The 13,588-nt window shown below is 56.2% G+C and overlaps 6 protein-coding genes across 6 annotated transcripts; 5 read left to right on the top strand and 1 right to left on the bottom strand.

Annotated features, from left to right (window-relative positions):
* Window positions 1-312: 312 nt before the first annotated feature.
* POSPLADRAFT_1062559 (hypothetical protein) lies at window positions 313-2,546 on the bottom strand (the record flags this gene model as incomplete). The annotated part of the gene is made up of 3 exons (XM_024481528.1): window positions 313-1,038; window positions 1,104-1,448; window positions 1,503-2,546. The coding sequence occupies 3 exons, from the start codon at window positions 2,544-2,546 to the stop codon at window positions 313-315; spliced, it is 2,115 nt and encodes a 704-aa protein (XP_024333187.1).
* A 354-nt stretch (window positions 2,547-2,900) lies between these two features.
* POSPLADRAFT_1160142 (hypothetical protein) lies at window positions 2,901-4,558 on the top strand (the record flags this gene model as incomplete). Its single annotated transcript, XM_024487507.1, has 5 exons — window positions 2,901-2,978; window positions 3,038-3,133; window positions 3,184-3,930; window positions 3,983-4,324; window positions 4,376-4,558. The coding sequence occupies 5 exons, from the start codon at window positions 2,901-2,903 to the stop codon at window positions 4,556-4,558; spliced, it is 1,446 nt and encodes a 481-aa protein (XP_024333186.1).
* Window positions 4,559-5,138: 580 nt separating this feature from the next.
* On the top strand, window positions 5,139-6,586 carry POSPLADRAFT_1159843 (hypothetical protein; the record flags this gene model as incomplete). Its single annotated transcript, XM_024487466.1, has 4 exons — window positions 5,139-5,976; window positions 6,029-6,045; window positions 6,098-6,345; window positions 6,478-6,586. 4 exons carry the CDS (start codon window positions 5,139-5,141, stop codon window positions 6,584-6,586), a joined length of 1,212 nt encoding a protein of 403 aa, XP_024333185.1.
* A 1,496-nt stretch (window positions 6,587-8,082) lies between these two features.
* POSPLADRAFT_1041936 (hypothetical protein) lies at window positions 8,083-8,829 on the top strand. The gene has a single exon (XM_024478002.1). The coding sequence runs from the start codon at window positions 8,116-8,118 to the stop codon at window positions 8,812-8,814; it is 699 nt and encodes a 232-aa protein (XP_024333184.1). The 5' UTR covers window positions 8,083-8,115; the 3' UTR covers window positions 8,815-8,829.
* A 2,536-nt stretch (window positions 8,830-11,365) lies between these two features.
* On the top strand, window positions 11,366-11,775 carry POSPLADRAFT_1122398 (hypothetical protein; the record flags this gene model as incomplete). Its single annotated transcript, XM_024483526.1, has 2 exons — window positions 11,366-11,668; window positions 11,719-11,775. Coding segments are annotated over 2 exons (360 nt in total), but the record flags the coding sequence as incomplete, so codon positions are not given.
* A 452-nt stretch (window positions 11,776-12,227) lies between these two features.
* POSPLADRAFT_1076564 (hypothetical protein) lies at window positions 12,228-13,447 on the top strand (the record flags this gene model as incomplete). The annotated part of the gene is made up of 2 exons (XM_024482930.1): window positions 12,228-13,035; window positions 13,095-13,447. 2 exons carry the CDS (start codon window positions 12,228-12,230, stop codon window positions 13,445-13,447), a joined length of 1,161 nt encoding a protein of 386 aa, XP_024333182.1.
* Between the last annotated feature and the right edge of the window lie 141 nt (window positions 13,448-13,588).

Raw genomic sequence — 13,588 nt, 5'->3', positions numbered from 1 at the left:
ATGTATTCCATTATGAAGCTATCCGATCCCGCACACGTTCTATCAACGTCAGGATATATGTAGCGGTCAAACTTTGCAGGAGTAACGCCCTGCAACGGGCAGTCGGACTCACGAGAACGGATAACGGTCCCATTCCACAACGTCGGGCGCGTCGATCACGTGGAATCGACGATCAGTGCTCCAATCAAATTCATGCCCAGACATGATATTCGATGTCACTCTACAGGGCAGGTACAATAACGACACAACTCACCCGCCCGCCGGTCAATTTCGAGAGCGTCACGGCGCATCCTATTTACTGTGAATCACCTATCAATAGATCACACGGTACGTCACCGGGTAAGTCGGCCACATATCCTGCTCGTATTTAAGCATATCCACCTCCAGCACCTGCTCGACTTGCGGACATATGCTCCTCCATAGGTCAGCCCGCTGCACGCTCGGACCCGCCAGCTCGACTGTCTTCACGTTTGGAAACACCACATCACTTGGCAACATCCCCTCCCCCCGCAGGTTTGGCAGCATCATCTCCCCCTGCATGGTCTCCGGCATCCCCAGCCAGGGCCGCACCCGCAGCACCTCGAGCCTCCTCCATGCGTCCTGCGCCCCGAGCGCCTTGACCAGCTCCAAGCGGTCAATGTCGTCGCAGCTGGCATACCCCGGCTGCAGATAGCAGCACATGGTCAACTCGCGCGGGGACGCCTTCATCCTCCCCAACACTTGAAACACAGGACACCGCCCGTTCTTCGCGACCACAGCGTCCACGTTGTCCATCGCCGCCAGCACGTCAGCAAGCTTGGGGTGCCGCCGCAGCGGCTCGTCCATCATGACGAGGTAGAGCTCGCGGACGTTCGTCGCGTGCAACAGGGCCTCCGTGAGCAGTAGTGTGCACGAATAGTCGTCGCGATAGTCTTCGCCGAGCGGGACGCGCTCGAACAGGACGGTTCCGTCTAGTTTGAGCACGCGGATGTGCGCTGCGAGATGAGGGGCTGCGGAGAGGTAGGCGCAGAACGCAAGCGCACGCGGGGTGCCTGTTGCCTGGCAGTACGAACCGGAACGCAGAAGGTCTAGGCCACCCCGCGCACGGACGCGCTCACGCTCACCCCAGGGCGGCTCTGCCTGCCATCGGCGGGGGTGGGATGCAAGTCTAACAGCTGTTGGTAGAGCAGGTGTCCCTCAACATCGGACAGCGCTTGTAGCTCAAAGTCATAGTCCGCGTTCACTGGCGCGATGATTCTATACCACCGCGAAGAAGTGAACGGCGGACGAAGCTTCTCAGGTTCATGCACCACGACAATCTGGACGTATTGCAGGGTGGGAATGCAGAAGCGCGCTCGGGCGCGCAGGACAGCAAGCTGTACCTCATCAGGCTTGGTCTGACGTTTATTGCAAACACGTAGACATAAAGCGACGAGCGGTACAGATCGCAATGTGAGTAGAAAGTCATCCTGCAATGCGAACTGTCAGGCCGTGATCAGGCAAAGGGGCTTCCTGGCACTTACCACAATATTCAGAGCGCCACGGATGCGCAGCTCTAGAAACCTTACCTGCGGCAAGTACTCGTCCAGTGATTGTATATCCTCGCGGCGAATGTGGACATCCCGTTCTTCTACGCAGAGAACCGTCGGTGACGCGTTTCGGAAGTATCGCAGAGTCCTAGACGAGCCAATGTGGCCGACAAGTTCAACGCGACGGATAGGCATACAAATCTTGACATCGGATGAGCTTGGTAGAAACCCCGCAAAATCTAGACCAGGCCAGTCCAGAAGTTGAGATGGTCCCGTTAGAGAGAATGACATGGATCGAACGTTCGGGAAACAGCATGCCAGTTTAGACGGCACCGCCGCTGTGCCACTCAGCTGCAGAGTGTGAACGGAAGGCAATACGAACTTGGTACCAATGTCATCCAGGGTGTTATCATTGACAACCAGTGCCAGCGTCTCGATTCGCGACGTTAGGACTGAAGATCGCAACGCCTCTAAACAAGTGTGCCTGCGTGGCAGGAACAATATCGTATCGCGGTGGTAAATAAGCTGCTTGGGGGAGGATGTCATTCTTGATAACATGTGCAGGACAAAGCTGCCAGCATTCGTGACATGAAGACACTCAACGCTTGACAGGGCAGCCACAGTATCCGCAAGTTCGGGATACGCTTCCAGGACCGGGTCCATATCGACAAGATACAGTTCTCTCACACAGGTTGTGTGGCGCAGGACATCTGTAAGAATAGACTTGACGTCATCGCTAGGTGTCGGATAATATTTGAGTGCCTGCCCCCTGAGATGCAGTACCTTGATGCAAGGTGCACGTTGGTCAGCGCCCGCCATGATGAAGTTGCAGAACTTCGCGATACGACCCCATCGGTCCCGGCTGCTTCGTCGGCGCCACCCGCCGCGCTGGCATCCCCAGGATTGGAAGTCGATTTCAGCCAGAGAGCGAGGAAAAGCAATCAAGTATGCAGTACGGCACGTCTGGGCTAGTTGCCACGCATCGTAAGATGTGAGGAAAGAGGCGATATAGATGAGGACATCTTCGTTCAGAGACATGAGGACCATATTCTGGCCAGTGATAATGGCTTGGCTAGTATAACCTTCCGGGCTGTGATACAAGACAGATTAGACCAGTCGCAATCACCATTCACTGGCACGACAGCCTCAAGAGCAGGTAAGACGATGGTAGCAGGGACAAAGTGGGATGGCCAGTGGTAAGCGCTCACACCTGCTCGCTCGGATGTTTCACGTGACTTACGCCGTCTCCCGAGGTCGCCTTCCACTTCTGACCTGCTTCTACTTTCAATACTGCATCTGAGGCTTTACAAATTCAATTTGCCTTGCTACCGCTAACTCTGCCGCCGCTGTGAGCCCATCCTCCTCAGTGTGAGCCGAGCCTTCTCGTATATCATGAACAAACCCAACATGAAGCCACGCCTTCACTCACACCAACCGACCGCCGGTGTCTTCAAGGCTGATTCTATACGAGTACGAGCACCAGAGGTATCCCGTATGGCTCACACTTGACGTCTGAACGCGCTGCTTAGGATGTTGCGGAATCTCTGAACATTGTGAATCTCCCCGATGTAGTCGCTTCCGCTTTGGCAAGCGATGTGGAATACCGAATCCATCAGGTAATTGAGGTGCGTGGCTTCTACGCGTTCTCCCCGTCCTTTCATCTCACTATCTCCAGGAAGCGGCCCGCTTCATGAGACATGCAAAACGCACGACCTTGACAACAGCAGATATCGACCAAGCCCTCCGCGTGCTGAATATCGAACCGCTGTATGGACACTTCCCGCATAACCCGCCTGTGTTCAGGCGAGCACCACCACATCCTCAGACCACCGCGGCAGGTTCTGTGTACTTTATTGAGGACGAGGAGATTGACTTCGAGCGCGTGCTGCGCGAAGAGAAGCTCACGCTGCCCAAGGGGCCTCGGTGGACGGCCCACTGGCTTGCCGTTGAGGGCGTCCAGCCCCTCATCCCGGAAAATCCTCCGGCCATCCCTAAAGATATCGACACGGAACAGGCCGTGAAGCCTGGTTCACCGTCACGACCTCATTCCGTCTTCCCGCCAACGCCGCCATCAGATCGACCATCACCAATACAAGCGGCGAAGAAGCAACAACAACAACAACAGCAGCTAGTAAAACAAGTGCTTTCGCGCGAGCTGCAGCTGTACTACACGCGACTTACATCTGCGCTGCTTCCTCCTTCCGCGTCAGACCTTACAAAGCGGACAGCAGCGCTTGCGAGTCTACGGAATGACGCCGGCTTGCAAGCTTTGCTGCCGTATCTTGTGCGGTGGGTAGGAGAAGGTGTAGTAGGAGCATTAAAAAATGGGGTGCAAAGTGATAATGATGGGCAGGTGTTGGAGGTGCTTCTCGACGTTATAGGGGCGCTTCTTGACAACCCGACATTATTTGTTGAACCATATGTAGGTGTTCGCAAATTCGCTGCCGCCGATTGACTGACGATTGAGTTCGTAGCTGCATCAATTGCTACCTCCAATTCTCTCAATACTTCTACATTCATCGTTACCAGACTCCCATGCAGTAAACCTTCGTACCACGGCATCTCATATTTTGTCACGGTTACTTACACAATACTCGACGACATATCCGTCGCTTCCTCCGCGAATCATGAAGACACTACTACTAGCCCTAATATCACCCGGCAAGAGCCGGAGTACAAGGGAGGGTGCAGTACGTGGACTCGTGGGCATTGGGAAGGAAGCGGTTCGGAAAGGGCTTGTGGAGGGTGGTGGTGCAAAGGTGATAGGAAGTGAATGTATGCCAGGAGAGGATAGCGGCATTGCCGAGTCCGTCATGGTAAGCCTATGTTATACTGTAATCAACAGGCGGCTTTATATCTCGCAACAGGACGCGTTTCGAGTGCTACATCCGCAAAGTTCCAGCCCTGTGCCTTTGGACCAATCGAATCAAGCTGATGCAGAAATCATACGGCAGCTCGGGGAGGTGCTTGGAGAATTATTCGCGGATAGGCTGATGAGTGATTCAGCATGGGCACGAGGAGTGCTGATAGGGGATGCAGCAGGTTTGTGAGTCAGGAATTCTTTCCATGTTTATAGGTGCTTTGATGTTTCAATATCCTTGTCATGTTTTATTCGCTGTTCTGCTCATCTACTTGTCGTACATTATGTAGCGTAAGCCCTTCTACATCATGAGGCCAACTCTGTCCAACTCTGTCGCCCACATCGAGCTAGTCTGCGTTGCTAACCATACACGGACATGGATGACAGTCGATCCATATCTAACGTCGAGCACTCCGATGCGAACTACAGAACCTACCAAATATGGCACGGCGATATGTAGCTAGATCCGGCAGGCCGGAGATGACCAATACTGTGTTGGAATACAGTGAGTCGTCACTGCAGCAGAACTTGCCTCGTCCTACTACCGTCATAGTCATAATTTAAACGAAGTAAGGCGTTCATATAGATTTTGGGAGTCGTGAACTCACCAATCCTGGTAGAATCGAGCTTCTCAGTCATCTGAGAATCTGTGAAGGGTATTGGGCTTCATTGTTCCGTTACCCTCGAGTTCACGTAGTAATCATGGGATACAGGTTCTATACAGCAAGGGCACGAACATCCAATTCCAGAACTATCGGTCAGCGATGCACATGCTTGATCTCCCACCTGAGATCGTGGAGCAGATTCTACTGGAACTCGATCCGGTCGACATAGCGTTCGTTGCGCAATCCTGCAGCCTTCTACACACATATATCTACGAGTCACCAGATCAACGTCTATGGCGTCTTTTATATCTGGCAGAACCTCTCGACGATCCGAGCAAGTGCCGGACAGCCCTTGGCGACCCCCTGCCTTCAGCAGTCGACTGGAGGACTCGCCTACAGTGTATTGTCAGGGCGCAGACTGTCATCAAGGATGGCGCAAAGTTCTCATCCGAAGAGCGTTGCTCCGTTCTGAACACACTGCTAGACCTGGCGTGCAGTCTACCCCCAGCTCCAAACTCTGCAAGCGCCGGCCAGCTGTCCCTGAACCTCGTCTGGCTGGCTTTGCGGCTCGGTGGGGGCAAGTTCCTGGAGCACGCTCAGCCATCTGAAGAAGAAGTCCAACTGTGCAGCCACCTGCATACATGCTATGGTTTGACAATGGCCGACTACGATCCCGCCAAGCGCGTAGAGTCGCGCGCCTACGTGTATGCCATGCGCCGTTACAAGTGGGACAACGAGTTTGGGCCGTTCATGATGGACGGCAGCGGCCGCGTCAACTGGGAACACATGCTGAAGATACACCACGTTGTTTCCATGCAGATTGTAGAGCCGTATCAACCTACCGACTCGGAGCGGTGGGGGATGACACTCTACCCCATGAGCCTCCCATATTGTCAGAGCATCATTCCGGAAGGTCTCGACCTGAACCAAGTGGACGATTGGGCAGGCGTTGCGGGCATTTGGCGGTGCACATTCTGCTTTGTGGATCATCGAGAGCTTCTTGGTGCGTTCTCCCCTCCCATGTCATGGCGCCATGCCTGATTGTCCACGACTAGTCTATAATAGCTTCAATGTAGGTTTCCCTACACTCCCTGTTAGCTGCACGAATGCCCTAACTATCCCAGCTGTCGGACAATCATCCACTGCAGGTCATGATTTTCGAGGATCCAGAATTTGTGGAAATATGTCGCTCGAGGAACGTCGTCATGCGAGTTCTCTCTACGGAGCCCGATCCAGATCATCCAACCCGGCCCAAGATTAACTTTGCGGGCTCGATCGACAACCACGCTACCATGGTGGGCTGGCTCAAAGTGACCCCAGACAATCAGATTCGTTGGCACTTTGTAAGCGGGTTCAGCAGCGAGTTCGCTCTGTCATCAACGCTGATCCACGCCACCAGAAATCTGGAGAACAGGGCAGGGCATTATGGAGGTCCGTAGCCCGCTCCATATCTAGTCTTACGACTGTCGCTTGTCGCTTGTCGCTGATGCCCTATTCGTTTCAGCTCTGAAGGCGTGCAAGTGGGAGGCGTACGATCGAGCTTTGGCGTATTGGGCGCTTGGACCACAGTACACCATGATAGGCACGATCCAGTCGGTACGAATGAGATGTAAGTTTCGGAGACCTCTCACTGACCAGGCGCATGTAGGGCCCTTCTGGTTACGCAAACTCCCCATAGAGCCTGCCCTACATACGAACGAGTCCTAGACTGAACGAGTCCTCTGAGTGATGCTCGACGGGTTTCCCCACGAGCAAGTCCCATACATCGATCTCGTGTTGGTCCTAGTTAGAGGCGGAATCTAGAAGTGATGTATGATATACCTAGATAGAAGCGGTGTACTAGGTTTCACGCTGAAGAGAGCGAAGATGAATTCATCATTAGATTCGGATCTGTTGTCGGTATAAGGCCCGAATTGGCAAGTGTACTGATAAGTGTTACCGCGTTCTGACGACACCAGCTCGACGCCGACCGTCACAGCGCGCAGCCATGTCTGACCCTCCCAAGAAGCTAGGCTCGTTGCGAGACCGCATTGCAGCATTCGAGAACAAGGGCTCGGCTGCCCCTCCTCCACCAGCTCCCCGTCCCAAGCCTGCAGGTGGTGCATCGTGGAAGCCGCGAGCGCGCTCCCCCCCGCTGTCTCCTCCTACAAGCGACACTGGTCATGGTGCCGACAAAGCCGCCGCTGGCATGTCTGCTGCAGACGCAAAGGTTTCCATTGGCCAAGGCGGCAGTCTCAAGGAGCGAATGGCTGCCCTGCAAGGCCTGAACGCGTTTGGAGGAGGCTCGTCGCTGCCCCCGAAGCCAGCAACCGAGAAGCCTAAGTGGAAACCTCCTCCGGTCGTCGCCGCCCCCGTAGACGATGAAAACGACGACGAGGAGAAGCCCAAGGCTGCTACGTCTGATGCTCATGCTCATGCGGAGGCGGAGGAAGAACAACGCCAGGGCTCAGAAGAGACGGAGCGCCCTGCCCAAGAGGAAGCCCAAGGCGAACCCGATCCCGAGGAGGAGGAGAGGCAGCGCCGTGCTGCCATTGCAGCTCGTCTGGCTCGTCTCGGAGGTGCCAGAGTTGGTATGGCACCGCCCATGTTCGGCAAGAAACCGGAGGTCAAGAAACCAGAGGCACCAAAGGACGAAGTGGAGAAACCGTCTGATGTCCCACAATGTGAGCCCTCGTTTCTGTGAGTCTGTTAAGCCTTGCCCTGACCGATGATCAGCACCTACTGCTGTGTCACCTCCGTCGGTGCCATCGGTGTCTGTCATTTCTGGACAGGGAGAAGATGCACGCGCAGGTTTGTTCTACCATATGCCCTGATCACTACAGTAATAACATACATTCTAGGCGCATCCGAGGGCAAAGACCCGGCGTTGTTGTCACCTTCGCCAGAGGCCGCTACCGCTGTTAAATCTCCCTCTAGTATGCCAGTGCCCGCTGCCCCTCGCAGAGCTGCGCCCCCGCGCAAACGCGCTGCCAAGTCGCCTTCACCTTCACCCGCGATAGTATTGGAAGAGGGTGTCGTGAACCAGAGCCCGTCTCCTATACCTGGCACTACGCCCGACCAGGCTATAACTACGGCTGAGCCAGCGCATGGTGATCGCGAGCCGGAAGTACGGGAATCTCAAGTCGAGCCACTCCTCGAGAAGATGCACGTCACTGAGAGCGAGGCAACTGCGCAAGCTCAAGAACCTGCAGCTGAAGGAGAGAGAGCACTCGGCCACGTCGCGACTGCGGAACATGCACATGATACGGATCTGGAGTCTGGAAACCACCAGGCTACTTCGCCAGGCTCTGGGGAGCATATCACAGTTCAGTCTGAGGATGTCACTCCTCACAGCTCGAGCGACGACATGCCAACACCGGAGGACACGGTTGTAGTGCCTGCCGAGTACGTGCATACTTCCGCTGTGCCTAGCTCTGAGCCAGAACAGCTAGAAGAGGAAGATGAGGAGGCACGACGGAAGCGCATCGCCGAGCGTCTTGCGAAGGCGGGTGGTATCAACCCACTGAGCGGCCTCCCGCTACCTGCCCCGACTTCGCCACCAACCTCACCCCCGCTTCCCTCTGTCGACCGTCGCCAGAGCCTGCGGAAAGACAGTCATGGCTCCGTAGATCGTGCTCGATCTCCCGAAGCAACTCTCGCGTCCGCTCTTAGACGCGGTAGCACGGACTCCGTTGGATCGCAGCTGGCCAGCAGTGACCAAGCGGTTGATCCACCCCGCCCTCTACCGCCCGTCCCTACATCATCGAGGCCCGACGTGTTGGGCAGGAAGGGAAGTGTGGCATCGGTGCAATCGAACAGGGAGCTACCCTCACGTAGGGCATCTCAGGATGGTGAATTTTGAGTGCGAGCATAGTGTATAATAGTGATTGATGTCTTCTCTTTGTGTAGACCACGGGTTCATCGCATCCAACCTCCACGAGGAGCCTATGTCCATTTCGGAGCCAGTTGAGGTTGTCCCCGAAGAGGAAGATCGGGAAGGAGTCACGCCGCATGGGTTCCACGATGCATTCCCAGATGAGCAAGAGTCCGCCGGGGAGCAGTATCAGGACGATGCAGATGAACTGGACCCGCAATATGAAGAGCATCCGACCCATCTCGGGCGTGCTGAAGTCCCCGAAGACGCCGATCATGATACTGACGAATATGACACACAGGCAGAGCATCAATACTACGAATCTCATGAAGAGCTTGATGCCGCTCGTGATATCGCGAGGCTGCCTCCGTCTTTACCAGCGGTCCGCCCCCCGCCCCCGATTCCAAGCTCCCCGCTGCAGCCCGACCCAGAGGTCTCTCCCTCCCGTTCAGCGTCGCTGAGACATTCTGTGCCGCCCCCTCCCCGAGCTCCTCCGCGAATCCCTGAGGATGAGCGAGAGGAACAAGCCGATTATGAGGAAGAGTTTCAAGAAGCGATTCCACCGCCGCCACCGCCCGTCCACAGGAATACGCGCCCGCCAACTTCTCCTACAGATTCCCGACCTGTACTTGAACGTCCTGGGAAGAGTCTGCATACGGAAAGGCCTGTTACGTACTTGGAAGTCGAGGAGCCTGAGCAGTACGAGACCTTTGAGCATGACGAGGACGGCTACGAAAGCTCCGTTCTCGACGGCGACATTCGCGAGCTAGAGTATATTCAAACTGACGACGAGCCCTTGGAACCTATGTTGGCACAGCCGCAGGATGATGCGCGACAACACGAGGAAGAGATGGCATATGCGGAGGAGGAAGAGGAAGTGCCCCCACCTCCACCACCGCGGCGAGTCTCCGTCCCCGTCCCGGTGCACATTACGGAGCAGCATCCACAGGACGAATACATCGCAGAGCATCCTTCACCGCCCAGGTCGCCTTCCCCACCTCCACCACCGCCTCAGCGACCGCATCGACCTATATCTCAAGTGCAGGTGCCTGCACGTTCTGCATCTCTGCGATCCACAGGCGCAGGGTCAGTGACTTCGCCAACCGTTATCCATAGTATCCGTACACAGGAATTGCTGGATGACTCGGACGGCGGTGAGTCCGGAGGTTCGTGCATCGCGTTGTTGGTGAGAATGAGCTAACGCTCTTGTTGGACAGATCCCATAGATCCCACGTTCTACAGCCCTAGGAGTCCCATGAGGCCAGCAGGTCCTCTTTCCGAGTCACAACCAGTCAATGTACCGCCTCTCGCAAGCTCGCCACCTCCACCAGCGACGCTGGAGCGCTCATCCGCACCTGAGGAACCCGCCGCTGACGCAGCGGAAGATACGGAGCACGCACGTCGCCGTACTATTGCGGAGCGAATGGCTAAGCTGGGGGGGATTCGCTTCGGGGCACCCCCACCTCCGCCCGTCCGCCGTCCGCAGCCGGCCCCGGAAGCAGAGGTATCTGCTGGAGAGGACATATCAACATCTGAAAGAAGGAGCTCGGAACAGGAAGCTCAGCCTGAGGAGGAAGAGGAGGAAGAAGATGAGTTCGCTCGCAAGCAGCGCATTGCAGCTAGGATTGCTGGCATGGGCGGTATGCGTTTCGGTATGATTCCAGGAGCTGTCACCCAGCAGCCACCACCGCGGAAGGATTCGAGAGATGCTTTGGAAGGGCCTGATCGCACGAAGTCACCTCCGCCTCAACGGTCTGTGCCCCTGTCACCGCCCCCAGCCGAAGCATTCGAGGAAGATGGAGAGCAGGTAGAACACGAGGAGAGTGAAGCTGAAGAGATCTCGTACGCAGACGCTCAGGATGAGGCCCCACCGCCTGTACCGTCAAGGCAAGGCCGGCGCGTATCCTCAATTGACCCAAACCGTCCTCCAGTTCCTCCAGGATTACGGCCTCCGGTCCCGCAGGTCCCTGTCCCTTCAAAACCTGCCAAACCGACTGAACCCGGTGCCACTACTAGTGCTGCATTTGACTATCCCCCTCAGCCTCCTCCGACCCGACCAGCTCCTATTCCTCAAGAAACGCATGCAGAATATGTGATGGTAGAAGAGGAAGAAGCTGAAGAACCGCCTCTGCCGCCTCCGAGGACGGTCAGTCTCAAGAAAGCGCATCCCCTTCCGCGAACGGCACCGCCCCCTCCCCCTCCGCCCGTTCCTCCTGCGGAGACTTCCGATGCCCAATGGGAGATGCCGCATGCCGCGGTTATCCCAAGCGTCGACTTCGGTGGGGAAACGGATTTATCCTTGTCCGGTCAATGGTCAGAGGATTCAACCAACTATCCGCCCCCTCCTCCGGCTAAACAAGGGTCTATGGGACAACCAAGCCAGCCACGCGCAGAGCCGCCGGCCCCGCCCCGCGCTGAAGTGCATCTCACTGCAGACGACCTTGTGGCCCAATGGGGACGTGTAGGAGTACAGATCCACGAAGTTGCAACCGTGCTCTTCGACAAGTCCAAGAAGACGTTGGTTGGCGACGGCTCTTATCTTGGGTTTGTCACGTCCGTGCTCGGTCAAGTGCCGACAGCCACACAGCCCGTGGCCCCGTACGACTCGTTTGGCTACCTGATCTATGCGCAGAACGGATCCTCGGTTCAGCGCCGTGTCAGCGATGTAATGCCAGGGGACGTGATCGTCATCCACGACGCGAAATTCAAGGGGCACAAGGGCTTGCAGAGCTACCATCAGACCGTTGGGACAGACGCGCCTCTTTACGCAATCATCGGGGATTACGAGGTGAAGAAGGCCAAGGTCAAGGTGTTCCAAGCGAATCAGCATGTAGGACAGCAGGTTCGTAGTATCCTTTCACGCTGCCGAACTGCTCTCATCATCCATGCTAGACTGTGGAATCGGCTAGTTATCGCCTCGAGGATCTCAAGAGTGGAAGTGTAAAGGTAACGGTTCAAGGCATCATGACGTGCATGTTCGGAAGGTTGACAACCATTCTGCAGATCTTCCGGGTTTTGGAAGCATAATTTTCTGAAGAGGCCACCGTTTTATACTTGTACTATCATACACTACTGTCACGTTAACGCAAACATGGATGATTCGGTCATGCCATCTGCTGAGGGCATCCGTGCCAGTGTTTTGGTTATGGGTAGTAAGCGCCAAAAAGAGACTAAATTCCATCAAATACCGTCATCTTATCACGCACTGCACTCCTCGAATGCGTATGGTGCACTTAGGACCTACCAACTTGCTAACCTTCGCCCACACACTTGTCAGCGCGCTCTGAAGGAGGTGCAGAATCTCTATCTGTTTCTCCATGAATCTGAGTCAGATAGCTATACGACCTGAAACTACTACCCGCCTGCACGGACTATCAGGCGCCCTTCGTGCTCACTCCAGGATGCCTTCCGCCGATCCGCGCGCAGACTCGTCGTACAGCCGCCCAAGGGTGCCCATTGAACTTTGCGAGCAGATCATCGACTACCTGTACGACGAGCACCGGGCGCTGTCGGCGTGCAGCCTCGCATGCCGCGCATGGGTCTCGACTGTGCGTTCTCTCCGCTTTCGCCACGTCTGCCTCGCGACTGCGACCGTGCCCTCCTTCCTCGCCCTCCTGCAGGGGTCGCCCACCCTCGGGACCCACGTCCGCTCGCTCCTGCTCAACTTCGCCGAGCCGTCCATAGATGCGCAGCTGCAGCTCCGCAACGACCTGGATGACGCTATGTCGCACCTGCAGGCGGTGGAGACGCTGCGGCTCGAGTCGCTCGTCGTCACACCGGCGGGGGTCGCAGCGCTCGGGCGACTGCTCGCGGTGACGCGCCTCGAGGTCGGCTACGGCCTGATCGCGAACGCGGCGGAGGACCTCACCGTGCTCGTACGCTCCTTTGCGCGTCTCACGCAGCTGCAGATCCGCGCAGTGCCGTTCGCGCACCGTCTGGAGGTGCACCTCGCGCCAGTCTCACGCAAGATCCTGGACATCCTGCGCCCGCACTACCCCTTCGAGCAGCCCGACGTGGCGCACGATAGCCGGCTCATGCAGTCGTTCTACAAGTATCTGCTACGCGGGAGCCATCTGAGTTTGGGAGACGTCACGTTTCGCGAGTCGGCGACGCGCGGGTTCGTTGCGCTGCTGGAAGGCGCGGCCGCTAGCACGACGCTGGAAGAACTGTCGGTGAATTTACTCAGGGTTGGAATGGTCAGCCGTGATGGTCTGTCCTTCTCTACGTTGAGCCCGCTCCTGGTAAAGCAACTCATGCCTCAATTGCAGCATTCCAATCCTCTCGCATACAGTGCAAGAGCTTGAGACGGATCAACTTGTACCAGGTGCGGTTCGCAAGGACACCGGGAGGCGCAGAGTGGATAGTCGCCTTGCTGTCGCAGGTTGCGACGAACGCGGTGCAGACCATAGTGTTTGAGGTCGAGGTAGATATAAGAGAGAACCTGGACTGTTTCACATTCACGAGGGCTCTGACGGGCCCACTCGCACACGAGAACTTGCGGGGAGTGGAGAAGTTTGGCTTTATGGTTGACGGGGATGAGCCAGGCGGTGGAGTTGAGGGGCGAATTCGTAGTTTATTTCCTGACCTGGATGCTCGCGGGCTTCTTGCTTTCCAATACTGATACCCGCCCATTTCGCGGAGAATGAGGATGTCCCATTGATGGACATACCGACTGCCATGCATACATGGGCTGCATTACCATTCAGCAGGAGGTCACAAGAAATAGATATCCTCGGGAGATCCAGAACATGAGCTGACTGTA

Source organism: Postia placenta (genome assembly GCF_002117355.1).
Source record: "Postia placenta MAD-698-R-SB12 unplaced genomic scaffold POSPLAscaffold_23, whole genome shotgun sequence".
NCBI lineage: Eukaryota > Fungi > Basidiomycota > Agaricomycetes > Polyporales > Adustoporiaceae > Rhodonia > Rhodonia placenta.
This window is presented reverse-complemented; position numbering and strand designations above follow the sequence as displayed.

Excerpts from the sequence above, each read along its gene's own strand:
- POSPLADRAFT_1041936 (XM_024478002.1), top strand. The coding sequence starts at position 8,116 with ATGCACGTCACTGAGAGCGAGGCAACTGCGCAAGCTCAAGAACCTGCA.